The sequence below is a fragment of the Pimephales promelas genome, chromosome 5 (genome assembly GCF_988280905.1).
Source record: "Pimephales promelas chromosome 5, fPimPro1.hap1.1, whole genome shotgun sequence".
Lineage (NCBI taxonomy): Eukaryota > Metazoa > Chordata > Actinopteri > Cypriniformes > Leuciscidae > Pimephales > Pimephales promelas.
Genome location: NC_142773.1, coordinates 43,077,754 through 43,093,615, shown reverse-complemented (window position 1 = coordinate 43,093,615; position 15,862 = coordinate 43,077,754). Strand labels below are relative to the sequence as shown.

The 15,862-nt window shown below is 37.6% G+C and overlaps 1 protein-coding gene across 1 annotated transcript; it reads right to left on the bottom strand.

Moving 5' to 3' along the window:
- Positions 1 to 313: 313 nt before the first annotated feature.
- Positions 314 to 13,628, bottom strand: kcnj10b (potassium inwardly rectifying channel subfamily J member 10b). Its single transcript, XM_039661079.2, has 6 exons — positions 13,451 to 13,628; positions 11,199 to 11,535; positions 8,535 to 8,746; positions 6,017 to 6,148; positions 3,353 to 3,530; positions 314 to 3,075 (listed from the first exon to the last, which is right to left on the bottom strand). The coding sequence occupies exons 2-6, from the start codon at positions 11,533 to 11,535 to the stop codon at positions 2,711 to 2,713; spliced, it is 1,224 nt and encodes a 407-aa protein (XP_039517013.1). The 5' UTR covers positions 13,451 to 13,628; the 3' UTR covers positions 314 to 2,710.
- Between the last annotated feature and the right edge of the window lie 2,234 nt (positions 13,629 to 15,862).

Sequence of the window (15,862 nt, the reverse complement as noted above, 5' to 3'; positions counted from 1 at the left end):
TCTCAGAAAAAAAGGTACAAAAGTTGTCACTGGGGCTGTACCTTTTCAAAAGGTACACTTTTGTACCTTAAGGGTGCATATTGGTACCTTAATGGTATATTAGCACCGGAAATGTACATATTAGCACCAAAAATGTACATATTAGTACCTAAAATGGACAAAACTGTACCTTTTGAAAAGGTACAGCCCCAGTGACAGCTTTCGTACCTCTTTTTCTGAGAGTTTGTGTAAAGTGTTGCAATAATTCATTATTAAATATTACAACTAAAAAAATGCATGAATAAAACATAAACAGCCATTTATCAGCACCAGATTAACCACCAATATCAGTTTATTAATGTGGATTATGATGCACATCAGTGAATTATTGTAGCAGAAACACACATAAACAAACATATTTCTCCTGCATTTACAGACTTCATGTTTCAAATGTGCAAATGTCGTGAGCATCCGATCAAACAAATGCTGCGCAAGATTTTCCCTTTTCAGAGCCATTTTTTCAACGACCTCATAACAGTACTAAAGTGCTTTTAGATTCGGTTAATGCATGTTCCAAAGTGCCATCGCTTCATAGCGAAGAAACACATTCTTAATAATGCGCAAATACAGCGTCAACTGTGTGTTTATTATACCGAGAGCTAAATGCAATAAACCAAATAATTGTGCATAGCAAAATACATTTCTGTGTCACGGAGGTCAAAGGTCAGTCTGTCACATGACAGTTGGTCCCAATATTATTTTTTTTGTTTAGCCTATTTAATAAATAGTAAATAGTAATTCTGCTGTTTTCATACATTTGGGTGGTTGATGCATAATGTATGGAAGCTTGTTTCCACCACAGAATAAAACGTTTTAAAAGGTAATTGCGGCTTTTTATCTCACAATTGGGGGTTTACATCACGTAAATTTGACTTTATTTCTCAGAATTGCGTTATAAAGCCAGAATTGCGTGATTTAAAGTCACAATTGTGTTATAAAGTTGCAATTGTGTTATAAAGTTAGAATTGCGTGATATAAAGTCGCAATTGCGTATTATAAAGTCAGAATTGCATGATATAAATTCGCAATTGTGTTATAAAGTCGCAATTGTTATAAACTCAGAACTACGTGATTTAAAGTCGCAATTGTATTATAAAGTCAGAATTGCGTGATTTAAAGTCGGAATTGTGTTATAACGTCAGAATTACATGATTTAAAGTCAGAATTGCATTATGAAGTCAGAATTGCGTGATTTAAAGTCGGAATTGTGTTATAACGTCAGAATTGCGTGATTTAAAGTCGGAATTGTGTTATAACGTCAGAATTGCGTGATTTAAAGTCGGAATTGTGTTATAACGTCAGAATTGCGTGATTTAAAGTCAGAATTGTGTTATAACGTCAGAATTACGTGATTTAAAGTCGGAATTGTGTTATAACATCAGAATTACGTGATTTAAAGTCAGAATTGTGTTATAACGTCAGAATTACATGATTTAAAGTCAGAATTGCATTATGAAGTCAGAATTACGTGATTTAAAGTCAGAATTGTGTTATAACGTCAGAATTGCGTGATTTAAAGTCGGAATTGTGTTATAAAGTCAGAATTGCATGATATAAATTCGCAATTGTGTTATAAAGTCGCAATTGTTATAAACTCAGAACTACGTGATTTAAAGTCGCAATTGTATTATAAAGTCAGAATTGCGTGATTTAAAGTCGGAATTGTGTTATAACGTCAGAATTACGTGATTTAAAGTCGGAATTGTGTTATAACGTCAGAATTACGTGATTTAAAGTCGGAATTGTGTTATAACGTCAGAATTACGTGATTTAAAGTCGGAATTGTGTTATAAAGTCAGAATTGCGTGATTTAAAGCTGCAATTGCGTTATGAAGTCAGAATTGCGTGATACAAATTCGCAATTGTGTTATAAAGTCGCAATTGTTATAAAGTCAGAACTGCGTGATTTAAAGTCGCAATTGTGTGATAAATTTGCAATTGTGTTATAAAGTCAGAATTGCGGGATATAAACAATTCGCAAATATAAACAAAGATATAAACAAAGTCGCAATTACCTTTTTTATTCAGTGGCGGAAACAAGCTTCCATAATAATGCGTCAGTGATTATCCTGTAACATTTTCATAAACATTTCACCTCTTTAATCACTAGTTTATTTTTAATGGCCTTTGTGATGTGACGGTCTGTCAAATTTAAAAGCACATTACGCTATATTTCAACTAGCAATGCACAAAGTTATCCATTTTCCTATTTAGCCTATTCTGCATTAATAATTGTGCTTCTTATTGGGTTGGTGCTGTTCATACAATATTAATAACTTGGTAACACTTTTACGATAACCTTAGTTAACATGAACTAAGAATGAACAATACTTTATTATTGATCTTAGTTAAAATTAATTTACGTAATTAAAATCAAAGGTTCTATTTGTTAACATGAATTAATGCATTGTGAACAAACAATGAACAGCTGTTTTTTTATTACCAAAGATTAATAAATACTGTAACAAATGTATTGCTAATAATGTATCATCATGTCAGTTAATAGTAATACATTAACTAATGTTAACTAATGAACCTTATTGTAAAGTGTTACCAATAACATCAATTAATTGATTTTAAGGACATTGGTGTTATGCTACGCAATGCAAAAATTCTGGTTCAAACGCGCCGCTGAAGATTATCAACATATCAAATCGGAGATAGATGTATTTCATACGTTACTAATGCGAACGCTCTGTTTCTCATCGGTCCCCTCTCGGTAGCTTTGCTCGAGCCGCATTTTCTCCGGGTCCGTTTCACGGGTGCCACTGGGCGGGGTCTGTTTGAAAGGGGGCGGAGTCTGCTTAAAAAGGGGCGGGGTCTTAGTTTTCACCACTTTGTCGAAGTATGCGAGATCCGCCACGTATTTTCCCATCGACGAGAGCGACACGATGGGCGGGAACTCGTACCCCCACAGGATCTCCTCGGGCAGGTACGAGGTCCGCACCTGACAGGTGGCCGATGTTGGTTCTACTGTGGAGATCATTATAACCAGCAGCTCAAAATCCACCGGATCGGGTTCTGTCCATCCTCCACCTAATGAGGAGAAAAATGAAAAAAATAATAATAAACATTGAGAAAATCGCCTTTAAAGTTGTGCATTTATGTTCACCATTTTGCTGCATCCACTCGCAAAAATAAATGTTTCATATATTTACGGTAGAAAATATCTTTATGGAACATTATCTTATATTGGCATAAATGAAAAATCGATCATTTTGACCCACACAATGTGTTGTTGGCTATTGTCACAAATATACCCGTGCGACTCGTGACGGTGTCACATGTGGTGTTTTTGGACTGTGACCCGTACCCGTGTCGGCCCAGGCTTGCAGCGGGCTCTCGTCATCGATGGTGTGGTAGAAGGTGAGAGGGAGGATGAGGAACGGGCTCTCGCTCTCCGTGTCTACGCTGAAGCTCACGTTCTTCTGGTTCAAACGCACCGTCTCTCCCTCCTTCGGCACGCACGGCTGTAAAAGCTTCCCTGTCACCTGGAGAAAAATTACATTCGTCTTCAAAGAACTCTCAATATTTCACTTCCAAGACCTAGTGAGCAGTCTTTTAAAACGGCGTATTAATGCACCATCTGGAGATTTCCATGCACTCTCAAAAATAAAGGTTCTTTATCTGCATTGATGGTTCCATGAAGAACGTTTAACATCCATAGAACCAATAAGGTTCTCTTTAAACTGTTAAAAATGGTTCTTTATTGGCATTGATGCTTCCATGAGAACGTTTAACATCCATAGAACCAATAAGGTTCTCTTTAAACTGTTAAAAATGGTTCTTTAATGGCATTGATGCTTCCATGAAAACATTTAACATCCATAGAACCAATAAGGTTCTCTTTAAACTGTTAAAATGGTTCGTTATTGGCATTGATGCTTCCATGAGAACGTTTAACATCCATAGAACCAGTAAGGTTCTCTTTAAACTTTTAAAAATGGTTCTTTATTGGCATTGATGCTTCAATGAGAACATTTAACATCTTTAGAACCAATAAGGTTCTCTTTAAACTGTTAAAAATGGTTCTTTATTGGCATTGATGCTTCAATGAGAACATTTAACATCTTTAGAACCAATAAGGTTCTCTTTAAACTGTTAAAAATGGTTCTTTATTGGCATTGATGCTTCCATGAGAACGTTCAACATCCATAGAACCAATAAGGTTCTCTTTAAACTGTTAAAAATGGTTCTTTATTGGCATTGATGCTTCCATGAGAACGTTTAACATCCATAGAACCAATAAGGTTCTCTTTAAACTGTTAAAAATGGTTCTTTATTGGCATTGATGCTTCCATGAGAACATTTAACATCTTTAGAACCAATAAGGTTCTCTTTAAACTGTTTCTTTATTGGCATTGCTTCCATGAGAACGTTCAACATCCATAGAACCAATAAGGTTCTCTTTAAACTGTTAAAATGGTTCTTTATTGGCATTGATGCTTCCATGAGAACATTTAACATCTTTAGAACCAGTAAGGTTCTCTTTAAACTGTTTCTTTATTGGCATTGCTTCCATGAGAACGTTCAACATCCATAGAACCAATAAGGTTCTCTTTAAACTGTTAAAATGGTTCTTTATTGGCATTGATGCTTCCATGAGAACATTTAACATCTTTAGAACCAGTAAGGTTCTCTTTAAACTGTTAAAATGGTTCTTTATTGGCATTGATGCTTCCATGAGAACGTTTAACATCCATAGAACCAGTAAGGTTCTCTTTAAACTGTTAAAAATGGTTCTTTATTGGCATTGATGCTTCAATGAGAACATTTAACATCTTTAGAACCAATAAGATTCTCTTTAAACTGTTAAAAATGGTTCTTTATTGGCATTGATGCTTCCATGAGAACGTTTAACATCCATAGAACCAATAAGGTTCTCTTTAAACTGTTAAAATGGTTCTTTATTGGCATTGATGCTTCCATGAGAACATTTAACATCTTTAGAACCAGTAAGGTTCTCTTTAAACTGTTTCTTTATTGGCATTGCTTCCATGAGAACGTTCAACATCCATAGAACCAATAAGGTTCTCTTTAAACTGTTAAAATGGTTCTTTATTGGCATTGATGCTTCCATGAGAACATTTAACATCTTTAGAACCAGTAAGGTTCTCTTTAAACTGTTAAAATGGTTCTTTATTGGCATTGATGCTTCCATGAGAACGTTTAACATCCATAGAACCAGTAAGGTTCTCTTTAAACTGTTAAAAATGGTTCTTTATTGGCATTGATGCTTCAATGAGAACATTTAACATCTTTAGAACCAATAAGATTCTCTTTAAACTGTTAAAAATGGTTCTTTATTGGCATTGATGCTTCCATGAGAACGTTTAACATCCATAGAACCAATAAGGTTCTCTTTAAACTGTTAAAATGGTTCTTTATTGGCATTGATGCTTCCATGAGAACATTTAACATCTTTAGAACCAATAAGGTTCTCTTAAAAATGTTATAAATGGTTCTTTATTGGCATTGATGCTTCCAGGAGAACGTTCGACATCCTTGAAATCTTTCCATTGCACTATAGTTTATTATAGAGGATAAATGTTCGATCTATTATTAAAATATTCTTTAGAATAATGGTTCTTTAGAGAAATGATCATGCAGTAGAACCATAAGGTGCATCTTTATGAAAGCCCCATTTTACAAACTACATTTTTATTTGTAATATTGTGTGAAACCAGTTCTAAATGCAAGACGTCATAATTATACCACCTCAACTAGAGCATTGCATGTGTCCTTTGTGATGAATGCAATCTTCAATCATTGCAGAAATTAATCCAAAAAGAGAGAAATGTTCATTATAAATGTAATTATTCAAAGCTTAAAACTATAAACACAGTTAAATCAATATTTGTGAGTATGTAATTCAATTTCATTCTGTTCTGTGTTCTCTGGTTGTGTGAAAAATCATTAAATAAATCAATCATTAACTGGTGACCTTGATAAGAAGTGATCATTCTCATCCGGTTACCTGGCAGCCCAGCAACAGACTTTTGCGCATGTTGGCAACTCGTATCATGAGACACGGTCGGCCGTCGTGATTGGCTATTACCGCGTGTTGACTGAACCGAATCGTCCCACCACGTTTCTTCGGCCGAGCCACCTAAGATAGAGAGCGAGAGAGAGAGAGAGAGAAGAAACATGCAGCAGGTGAACATAATGAAACCTGTCGAACAAATCTGGCTCATATACCCCAAAATTTACATATTTAAATAATAAACACATCGGGATGCACAACAAAAAACAAGAACTTTGTTCGTGTGACCTTAATTGTTGTTTTATTGTCCAATGTACTCGCTACTGACCTTCGATGGTTCAGTTTAACCATAAGCAAAAATTATTATAGATTTCTTTGGTTTTTATTGGTAAAGTAAACTTTATTCTCCTGAAGCTGAAGGTTTGCTTGAGCGGCGCCCTCTACTGTACAGGAGGGAGTCTGCATTTCCTTCAGCCTGAGGATTATTATTTCACTTTTGGTGAGAAAGGGTCTTTACATTTGCACAAAAATACAACTTGGGGAAACAATGGGGAAAAAAAAGTAACGTAACGCATAACTTTTCTATATGCGTTTAGTTACTTTTTAAGGGAGTAATGCAATATTGTAATGCATTACTTTTCAAAGTAACTTTCCCCAACACTGCTGATGTGATGTAAGCCTAAACTTGACATAAAATGTAAACTTGTCCATCTAATCAGGGGTGTGTTTCTCGTACAGCGCTGTAACTCGCTGCTTCACTATAGTGCGATGCATCGTTGAAGAAATCCATAACATGAAGAAATAATAACTTATTTTAATGAAACTGTTTGAGATCGAATTAACAATGTTTTGACATAGATTACAGACATGCATCTGAGGAATATTTCAAATTTTTCTCGGTTATTTTGCTTTATTTCCAGATTCAATATTTGACTCGTTCTACGCACATGCGCACTCTTCAAACACGTTACTTCAAATCTTTTGACAAACTGAAAGACGAAAATTCCATTTGTATGTATTCTAAATAAAAGGCACCGGTTGTACTGAATGTCAGCTTGCTTATTTTGCTCAAGATAAGCATTTATTACCTCCAAATGTCTTGAAATATAGAAACGATACGAGAGCTGTCGTTCAAACCACACAACTTTGCGATGCTGTTCGCGATGTCCGTTGGAACGATGGTTTCGGGAAACACCGACTCGTTGAACTATGCTGATACAGTGTTGCCAACTTAGCGACTTTGTCGCTATATTTAGCGAGTATTCAGACCCCCCTAGCGACAAATTTTCTAAAAAGCGACTAGCGACAAATCTAGCGACTTTTTCTGGTGTTATTAGAGACTTTTGGAGACTCTCTGATGTGAAATCACATATGGTTTTTCCTCATCTCAACGAGCAGCGAGTGCTGCCGTGGGTCTCACCCTGTCCCAAATCACTCACAGGTGGCCCAGTCCTCGTGCAGCAGAGGACCAATCTCACGACCAATTCGTACGAATTTGTACGAATGATGCAAAAGTGGCTAATTCGTACTAATTCTTACGACCTCACTCGAACAAATTTGTACGATTTGTCTAAAGCCACGTGACGGTTATGTTTAGGGGCGGGGTCAGGGGTAGGTCATTTGTACGAATTCATACGAATTGGCTAATTCGTAAAATATGTACGATTTAGCTAAATCGTACTAATTCGTACGAGTGAGGTCGTACAAATTGTTACGAATTAGCCACCTCGTAAAATTCGTACGAATTCCCGTGAGATCCGCGTACAAACTGCAAAACAACCGCGCAAATGAGTCGCTATTTTTAGCGACTTTTCAGACCCCGACTTTTTGCTTTTCTCCCTTTGCTTTCATTCACTCTACGTCTACCCTGTTTAGTGAATGGCTGAGAGGAGCAGATCATCTGTTGAACGCCACTGACAGAGGTGAATGAGCAGTGTTTTCCCACGGACCTATCACTTATCTGCTTTCTTGAAATAATAATGTTTTTTATTTAAACAATTTAGTTTCCTTTCTTTTCTTGTGCTTGCTGTATTACTTTTTTTGTCATTCACTATGTTTTACGTTTTGTGTGACAAAAATATATAGGAAATGAGAACAGCTTTATTTTACATTCGTCTATATTATATTATAATATATTAAATACAATATGTGAGCTGAGCATTAATTTCTAGAGAAAACACATTAGGCAAGCGGAACGCAAGTACGACGCGATGACGTCACGAATATGCTAATTAACGTATGACGTCATCTAGCGACATTTAGCGACTTTTAGGGAAGGCGTTAGCTACTTTCATTTGAAGTTGGCAACACTGTGCTGATAACGACGGAACTTGCGACAATAATTGGCTAACGATGCTTTCGGGAAACGCACCCCTGATTAGTTGATCGGAGTGCTGTTCCAGAATCAGCAAAAGATCTTGATACAGGATCATGTTTTTCTTGGTGAAATCACAACCATCTCTTTGACTCCCAGACGGCGTGTAAGTGTGTGTGTGTGTGTGTGTGTGTGCACCTTGGCGAGGAACGTTCCGGTGATGAAGATCTCCATCGCGGTGGTGATGAGCAGCTGGAGGATGAGCAGGACGATTGCAGACGGACAGTCTTCAGTAATGCACCGGTACCCGTAGCCGATGGTGGTCTGCGTCTCCAGGGAGAAGAGGAAAGCCCCCGTCAGCGTTTGCATCTGCATCACACACACACTGTGGTTCGCTGGAGGATCGAACTCTAGAGGAAGAAACGCAAGACACGAGCACCTCGATTACAGGGGTTCGGTTTCTCGCCGGGATAAAGTTAGTTTTGATTGATTCACTTCCGTTGTAAAGATCATTAGTTATTAACTAACACGACACCGCTTAACTGAAAACAGAAACGTTTAATGCGTTCTAGCCGTTCATTTACTCACAACGGTGTTTGCGAACTTTGAAACAGGTCCAAGTTTTGAAAACGTTGAAGTCTATGGAAATGCGCGTTTGAATATGTGCACAGGCGCGAAGTCTTAATACATAGTAATTGGCGACGTCACTGTGTAGTTTCAGTTCAGTTTCACTTTATTTATACTTTCCCAGACAGCAAACTGACATTGAATCAACGTGGAAACGACGTCTCTCATGACATTGAAACAACGTTGATTTGCTCATCGAATTAACGTTGAACCAACGTCAGGCGCGGCATTCTTCAAAGCTAAATGAAAATCGAAAATTGGTTTGCTTTCATAACGTTGAAACAACGCGTTGATTTCAAGTTGATTTTCCGTTAGTTTTGAAAGAATGACGCGTCTGACGTTGGTTCAACGTTAATTCGATGAGCAAAACAATGTCGGATCAACGTTGTTTCGATGTCATGTTTCCACGTTGATTCAATGTCAGTTTGCTATCTGGGTGTGTAGTTTCAGTTCAGTTTCACTTTATTTATACTTTGGAAGTCTAAATTTTCTTCCAAAGGATAAATAAAGTGAAACTGAACTGAAGCTACACATTGACATCGCTACATTCCCAGATAGAAAACTGACATTGAATCAACGTAGAAATATGACATCGAAACAACGTTGATCCGACATAGTTTTGCTTATCGAATTAACGTTGAACCAACGTCAGACGCATCATTCTTTCAAAACTAACGGAAAATTTACTTGAAATCAACGTTGTTTGAACATTATGAAAGCAAACCAATTTTCGATTTTCATTTAGCTTTGAAGAATGCCGCGTCTGACGTTGGTTCAACGTTAATTCGATGTCATGACCCAGATAGAAAACTGAAATTGAATCAACGTGGAAATATGACATCGAAACAACGTTGATCTGACATTGTTTTGCTCATCGAATTAACGTTGAACCAACGTCAGACGCGTCATTCTTTCAAAACTAACGGAAAATCAACTTGAAATCAACGCGTTGTTTCAACGTTATGAAAGCAAACCAATTTTCGATTTTCATTTAGCTTTGAAGAATGCCGCGTCTGACGTTGGTTAAACGTTCGATAACTAACGTTTGTTAAATGTTTCGATGTCACGAGAGTTCGATGTCAGTTTGCTGTCTGGGTTACTCGTCAGCATTATCACTGCATAATGCAGAATTTTAGTCGCTTCTGCGTATCTATGCGAACTGAAAGCATTTTAATAACGTTTAATCTACAGAGGTAAAGGGATGGAAGCCTTCACATGGAGGGACTAGTGACACTTCAGGACTGCGGTGTTGTCGTGTCAAGTGTCCAGTGAGTGTGTGTGTGTGTGTATTGTCGTCGTGTCCAGGCGCAGGTCCTGGAGTGTGTGTGTATGTGTGGATGGATACGGCCTGGATTCAGCAGACTACTGTAAACCTCGAGATGAACAGAGAATAAAGGCTGATTTATGCTTCTGCGTCGGACCTACGCCGGAGTCTCTATGCCAGGGGTGCCCAAACTTTTTCCTACGAAGGGCCAAAAATCAAACTTGATTGTGAGCCGTGGGCCAAAAGTAAATTTTGCATCATAAATCAAACGGTATTATATTGCTATGGGTTCATTTGTTTTATAATATTTAAAATAAATATAAAACAACTTCAATCTGATTAACTAATGCAGTTTTATTTGTAAAGTTTTGCATTTTAAAGAAATCCCCTCTCCCCGGACGGTATGGCGGGCCAAATCAAAGGATACCACGGCCCAACTTCGGCCCGCGGGCCCTAGTTTGGGCATCTCTGCTCTATGCTATAGACTACGCGTTGGTTTTCATTTATACTTCTGCATCGTTGTCCCCGTTGACGCGCAATTACCAACCCGATCTCACGGGAATTCGTACGAATTTTACGAGGTGGCTTATTCGTAACAATTCGTACGACCTCACTCGTACGAATTAGTATGATTTTGCTAAATCGTACATATTTTACGAATTAGCCAATTCGTATGAATTCGTACGAATGACCTACCCCTGACCACGCCCCTAAACATAACCGTCACGTGGGTTTAGAAAAATCGTACAAATTCGTACGAGTACGAATTGGTCGTGAGCAGAGGGAGCGTTGAAACCCGGGGGGCATTTATATTGCGCTTTCACAGACCCACTGGCCACCAAAGCGCTTTGGACATTTTTGGAGAGGTGCACCGCGTCAGGGTACGCCGAAGGGTACGTGCACAAACACAGCCTACGACGTAGCTATGGCGCGAGTTCGACGGAGAAGTATAAATTGGGCGTAACTCTTACCCAGCAGGTCTCCGTGCACCAAAGCCAGCAAGTACCACAGCAGTCCGAAGGCGAACCACGTGCCCACAAACGTGGCGGTAAACAGAACCAGTTTGTACCTCCACTGCATGTCCACAAAGGTCGTCCAGGGGTCACGCAGGTACAGAGCGCCACGCCCACTCACATGCTCGATGCGCACGTTGCTCCGCCCATCCTTGGATAAGACCCGCCTCCTGCGTGTCACCTGACTCCCTGGCCCCGCCCCTCCGAGCAGAGGCTTCAGAACGTCTGTCTGAGTCTGGGAGTGGCAGACCTTCTGAGGGGCGGGGCCATGAGAAGTGGGTGTGGCCGACGTCATCTAGTTGAGAAACAAATGAGGCTCATTTATATTAATGCATTTGGCAGATGCTTTCATTTTTTTAAAGTCCCCCTTGGGTGAAAATCTGGCTTTTAATGTTGTTTATGTGTGTATGTGGTGTGTTTAATCCGCTTTAACACACACCATGTGTAAGTTCATAAGTCGACAGCATTGCTGAGTATTTCCTCCTTAAAAACAAAGACAGTCTCAAAAACACGCTTTGAAATCGCTGGTGTTTCTGACGTCACAAACGACCTTGTAACCAATCAGATCAAGGTGTGATGAGTGTGTGTGTGGAGGCGGGGCTCATTTGCATATTTATAGACCTGCGTATACTAAATGAGGCGAGGGTGTCGAGTTACATTCAAGAGATTTTAAAGCATGAAGATTTATTTTCCAAGGAAAAAATGCTTAAATATGTAATTTTGAGTTTTAAGCGATAAAATGATCGACTACAGGGGGAATTTAAGGCTTTAAATGAAGAGACAAACAGCTGCTAGCAAAGTGTTAAAACACATTAGCAACATGTTAGATAACAATAGCAACATGGTAAAACATATAAGCAACATGTTACATCATTCTATAAAAGTGGTAAAAGATGTTAACATCACGGTAAATTGTGTTTGCAAATTTTAATAATAAAAATATTATAGCATACTGGGCAAAGTCTTAAAACATGCTAGTGTATCAACATGGTAGAAAATTGGTAAGATTGCTAACTCATGATAGCAATGTACTAAAACATGCTACAAAAATGCAAGCCGATAAAATTGAATTTCTAGCTATGAAATTTTCCAGGAATTTCATTTTCTCATTTTCATTTAGTATACACATTGTTTAAACTAATATATATATATATATATATATATATATATATATATATATGTATAATAAATGGAAAATATTAAATGAAAATTAAATGAAAATATAAATAACTTTTAATATTCCATAATAATATATATAATACAAAAAAAAATCTGAAAGCTTCTTGCATGATTTTGGCGTTTGATACTTTAGTTTGAGGTGCTCTAGTTTTACATCTCAGTCTCTCTGGTGCCTCCTTATCAACACTTCCCATTTCTCTCTCTCTCTCTCTCTCTCTCTCTCTCTCTCTCTCTCTCTCTCTCTCTCTCTTTCTCTCGTACAAAGGACTGTATTGTTTGAAACACTGACCAACAGGACAAAACAGAGCACTGACAAACATATCTTTGTGTGTGTGTGTTGTGTATTGTGTGTGTGTGTGTGTGTGTGTGTGTGTTGACAGAATAGCAGCTCATTAGTATTCAAAGTGGATAACGATCCCCCCTCCGCAAATCTCAAAGCCTCAGTCTCACTTTACAAATTCTCAATTTCTTACTTTCTTTCACATTACTGCATTTACACAAATACACAGACAGAGTTTAACTCAGGAATAGCCATCCTGGACTCTTTAATAAGTTTCCACACAGATTTAACACTGGAAAAAAATTACTTTTCTGCCTCTTTTTCCAGCACAAACATCTAAACATTCTTAAATCAAGATAATAAGTAAAATGACTGAAAATATTATTGTGTTTTCTGGAAAAAATGCTTTAAAATGAAGTGAATTAAACAAGATCAAATATCTGCCAATGGAGAAAATAAACTTAATTCAAATGGACTTTTTTTTATGCAGTTTAATGTTTTTCTAACTTTAACCCTTCCTCGTCTGCATTGCATAAGCTTATGAGTTAGTTTCAACATGATAGAAATCATCAAATGTTGGATAAAAGCTTCTGCCGAATGCATTATCAGGACATTGAGGTCTTTGTAATATGCAAGCGCTTGAAACAATTGTTCTGCAAAGATGCATCATATTCATATTTCTGCCTATGTAGCAATAAATGGCAGATAAAATGTGCCTGTGTTAGGAGAAACACAACTGTGTGTGTCTTACCTTACGCGGCTGCGGTCTATTAGCACACACACATACACACACTCAGGTGTTCAGCTTCAGTGGAGAATCTGCATTCGCATCTGATCAACATGTTGATATTCCTTATAATGTTAACTTTAGTAAACACAAGCTCTTTAGATGGAGTGAATCTCGGTGCACATCTCGCTTTTATAAATCTCTCTCTCTCACACACACTCTCTCTCTCTCTTCATTCATCAACCTCTTTGCTCTGCTACACAGGATTTTGCTCTGTTATTATTTTATAATTATTACAGGTATGCATCCAATTATGATCCTTCATATGAATCTACAATGCATACGTGTATTTAAAAAAAATCATTAAATTGAACTTAATAATAATAATGATAATAATGCATTTTATTTATATTGCAATTTTCTTAAACCCAAAGCCCCGAAGACAAAAATTTTAAATTAAGATTTAAATTATTTGCAAAATATAAAAGAAATAAGTCACAAAAACCTTTATAAACAAATCTGGATATCGCTAAAAGAGAAATATCAGACATTATGCATTAACAAGCAAGTATTACAAGCATATAAGATCCAATTGGTGTTATATTTTAAACAATTTGGATGACTTGAGTTGTGAATAAGAAAACAAACTTTTTAGCAATTTTACATTCAGGCTGGTAATATCTATATTTTTGTATTGATTGTGAGAAAAAAAAGCCACAAACTTAATTCATTCATTTTAATTCACATTTTTAAAAACATTTTCTCTATTTGAACTCTAAACAGTTCATCATAAATGTATTAACATAATATTAAGAGATATTAAGAGTAAAGTGTATTATTCCAGAGTTGCTTTAGTGCCGTTGTGAAAGGAGACGCTGATTCTTTCATGGTCTCATTCTTCATCTTTTGTTCTGATTCAGGAACTTTAGCACAAACTTGCAAAAACATTGTAGGAAGCGCGAGAACAGAACATCCTGAGAACACCGGCGCTCAAACACTCAAAGAGTCTGTGAGAGGAATAATAACTCAGAGAGTTAATGTGTGTGTGTGTGTGTGTGTGTGTGTGTGTGTGTGTGTGTTACCTCTTTTCCACCAAAGCATTTTGAGAGCCGGTTCGGATCCGGTGCCTATACTCGCGAACCAGTTGTGTTTCGACAGCCAAATAACCGGTTCTCGGTCCAAACAGGCATCAAGTCTTTGCTGGACTAGAACCGTTCTTTTACCATGTCATGTTTATGTCGGGGGCGGGGTTATTGAGACTGTTGAGTTTGCCATCATAGCATAAAGATTGCTGTGACTGTAAACATGTTTTTTTCTGCTGTAAACTTGGGCATTTTAACATGCGGGTCTATGGGATTGAGTCTGAAATGAAGAGGTTCGATAGTAGACTAATTTTAATGGATGTAAAACGCAGCAGGCAGTCGGTCAGAACTGTATAAGATGAGGCTTAGTTGAACAGACACACCGGGCAGGGTTCAAACTTCACTTATTTACTGAAGAGCTGGTTGATTTACATATGGGGTATGTAGGTGTGGTTCTATAACAAATTAAACAAAGAAATAAATATTAACATACGTATACATCATTAATAATAAACATTATTAACAGCATTCAGTCTAACAAACCCATTAAGGAAGTGCTATCAGACAGAATAATAATTCTAAACATCACCACAAGGAGGCGCTAATAGCACATAAATGCGTTTAACTAGACATTCCATATGCTCAGTATACGGCGCTGATTACCTCATGATAATGATCATCTCTAAAGTAACCGTAAAACTAATAATAACATAATGTCTCATAAGTAACATGCAGAATCTCCGAAAAATTACTAAAGAAGAAGTAATACAGGCAGATTTATGCCAATCAGGTACCGCTCGCGCTAATGAACATCGTCTAACAGTTTCTGCATACTAACGGAAAAACTTGGAAATATAAACTTACTTGGTATGTACGCACACAGCGACTCAATGTATATGTAAACCAGCTGAATAATCGTCGAACACTACAGGTTAACTAAACTGACACTGTCAAGTATCTTAACTAATAATTATGATGCGTCTTCTCTCTCCGACTGAATCCACCTCAGCACGAATGTCACTATGGCAACCTTGTACTCTATGATTGGTTGAAATCGTCCAGGACATTTAAAGGTATCCGGGCCTTTTGTACAGAGTCTCTTCTGCAGCCGGCCTCTAGTGGCCAGTGGAGGAACTGCAGGATAACTCACTTCCATGCAGCTGTCGTTCAAACGACACAACTTTGCGATGCTGTTTGCGAATGTTCGTTGGAACGACGGTTTCGGGAAAAAACACGTACTCGTTGAACTATGCTGATAACGACAGAACTTGCGACCATAGTTGGCTAACTGCTAACAATGCTTTTGGGAAGCGCACCCTAGAGAGAAGTCTTTCCCCAACGGCCCGACGCCGAT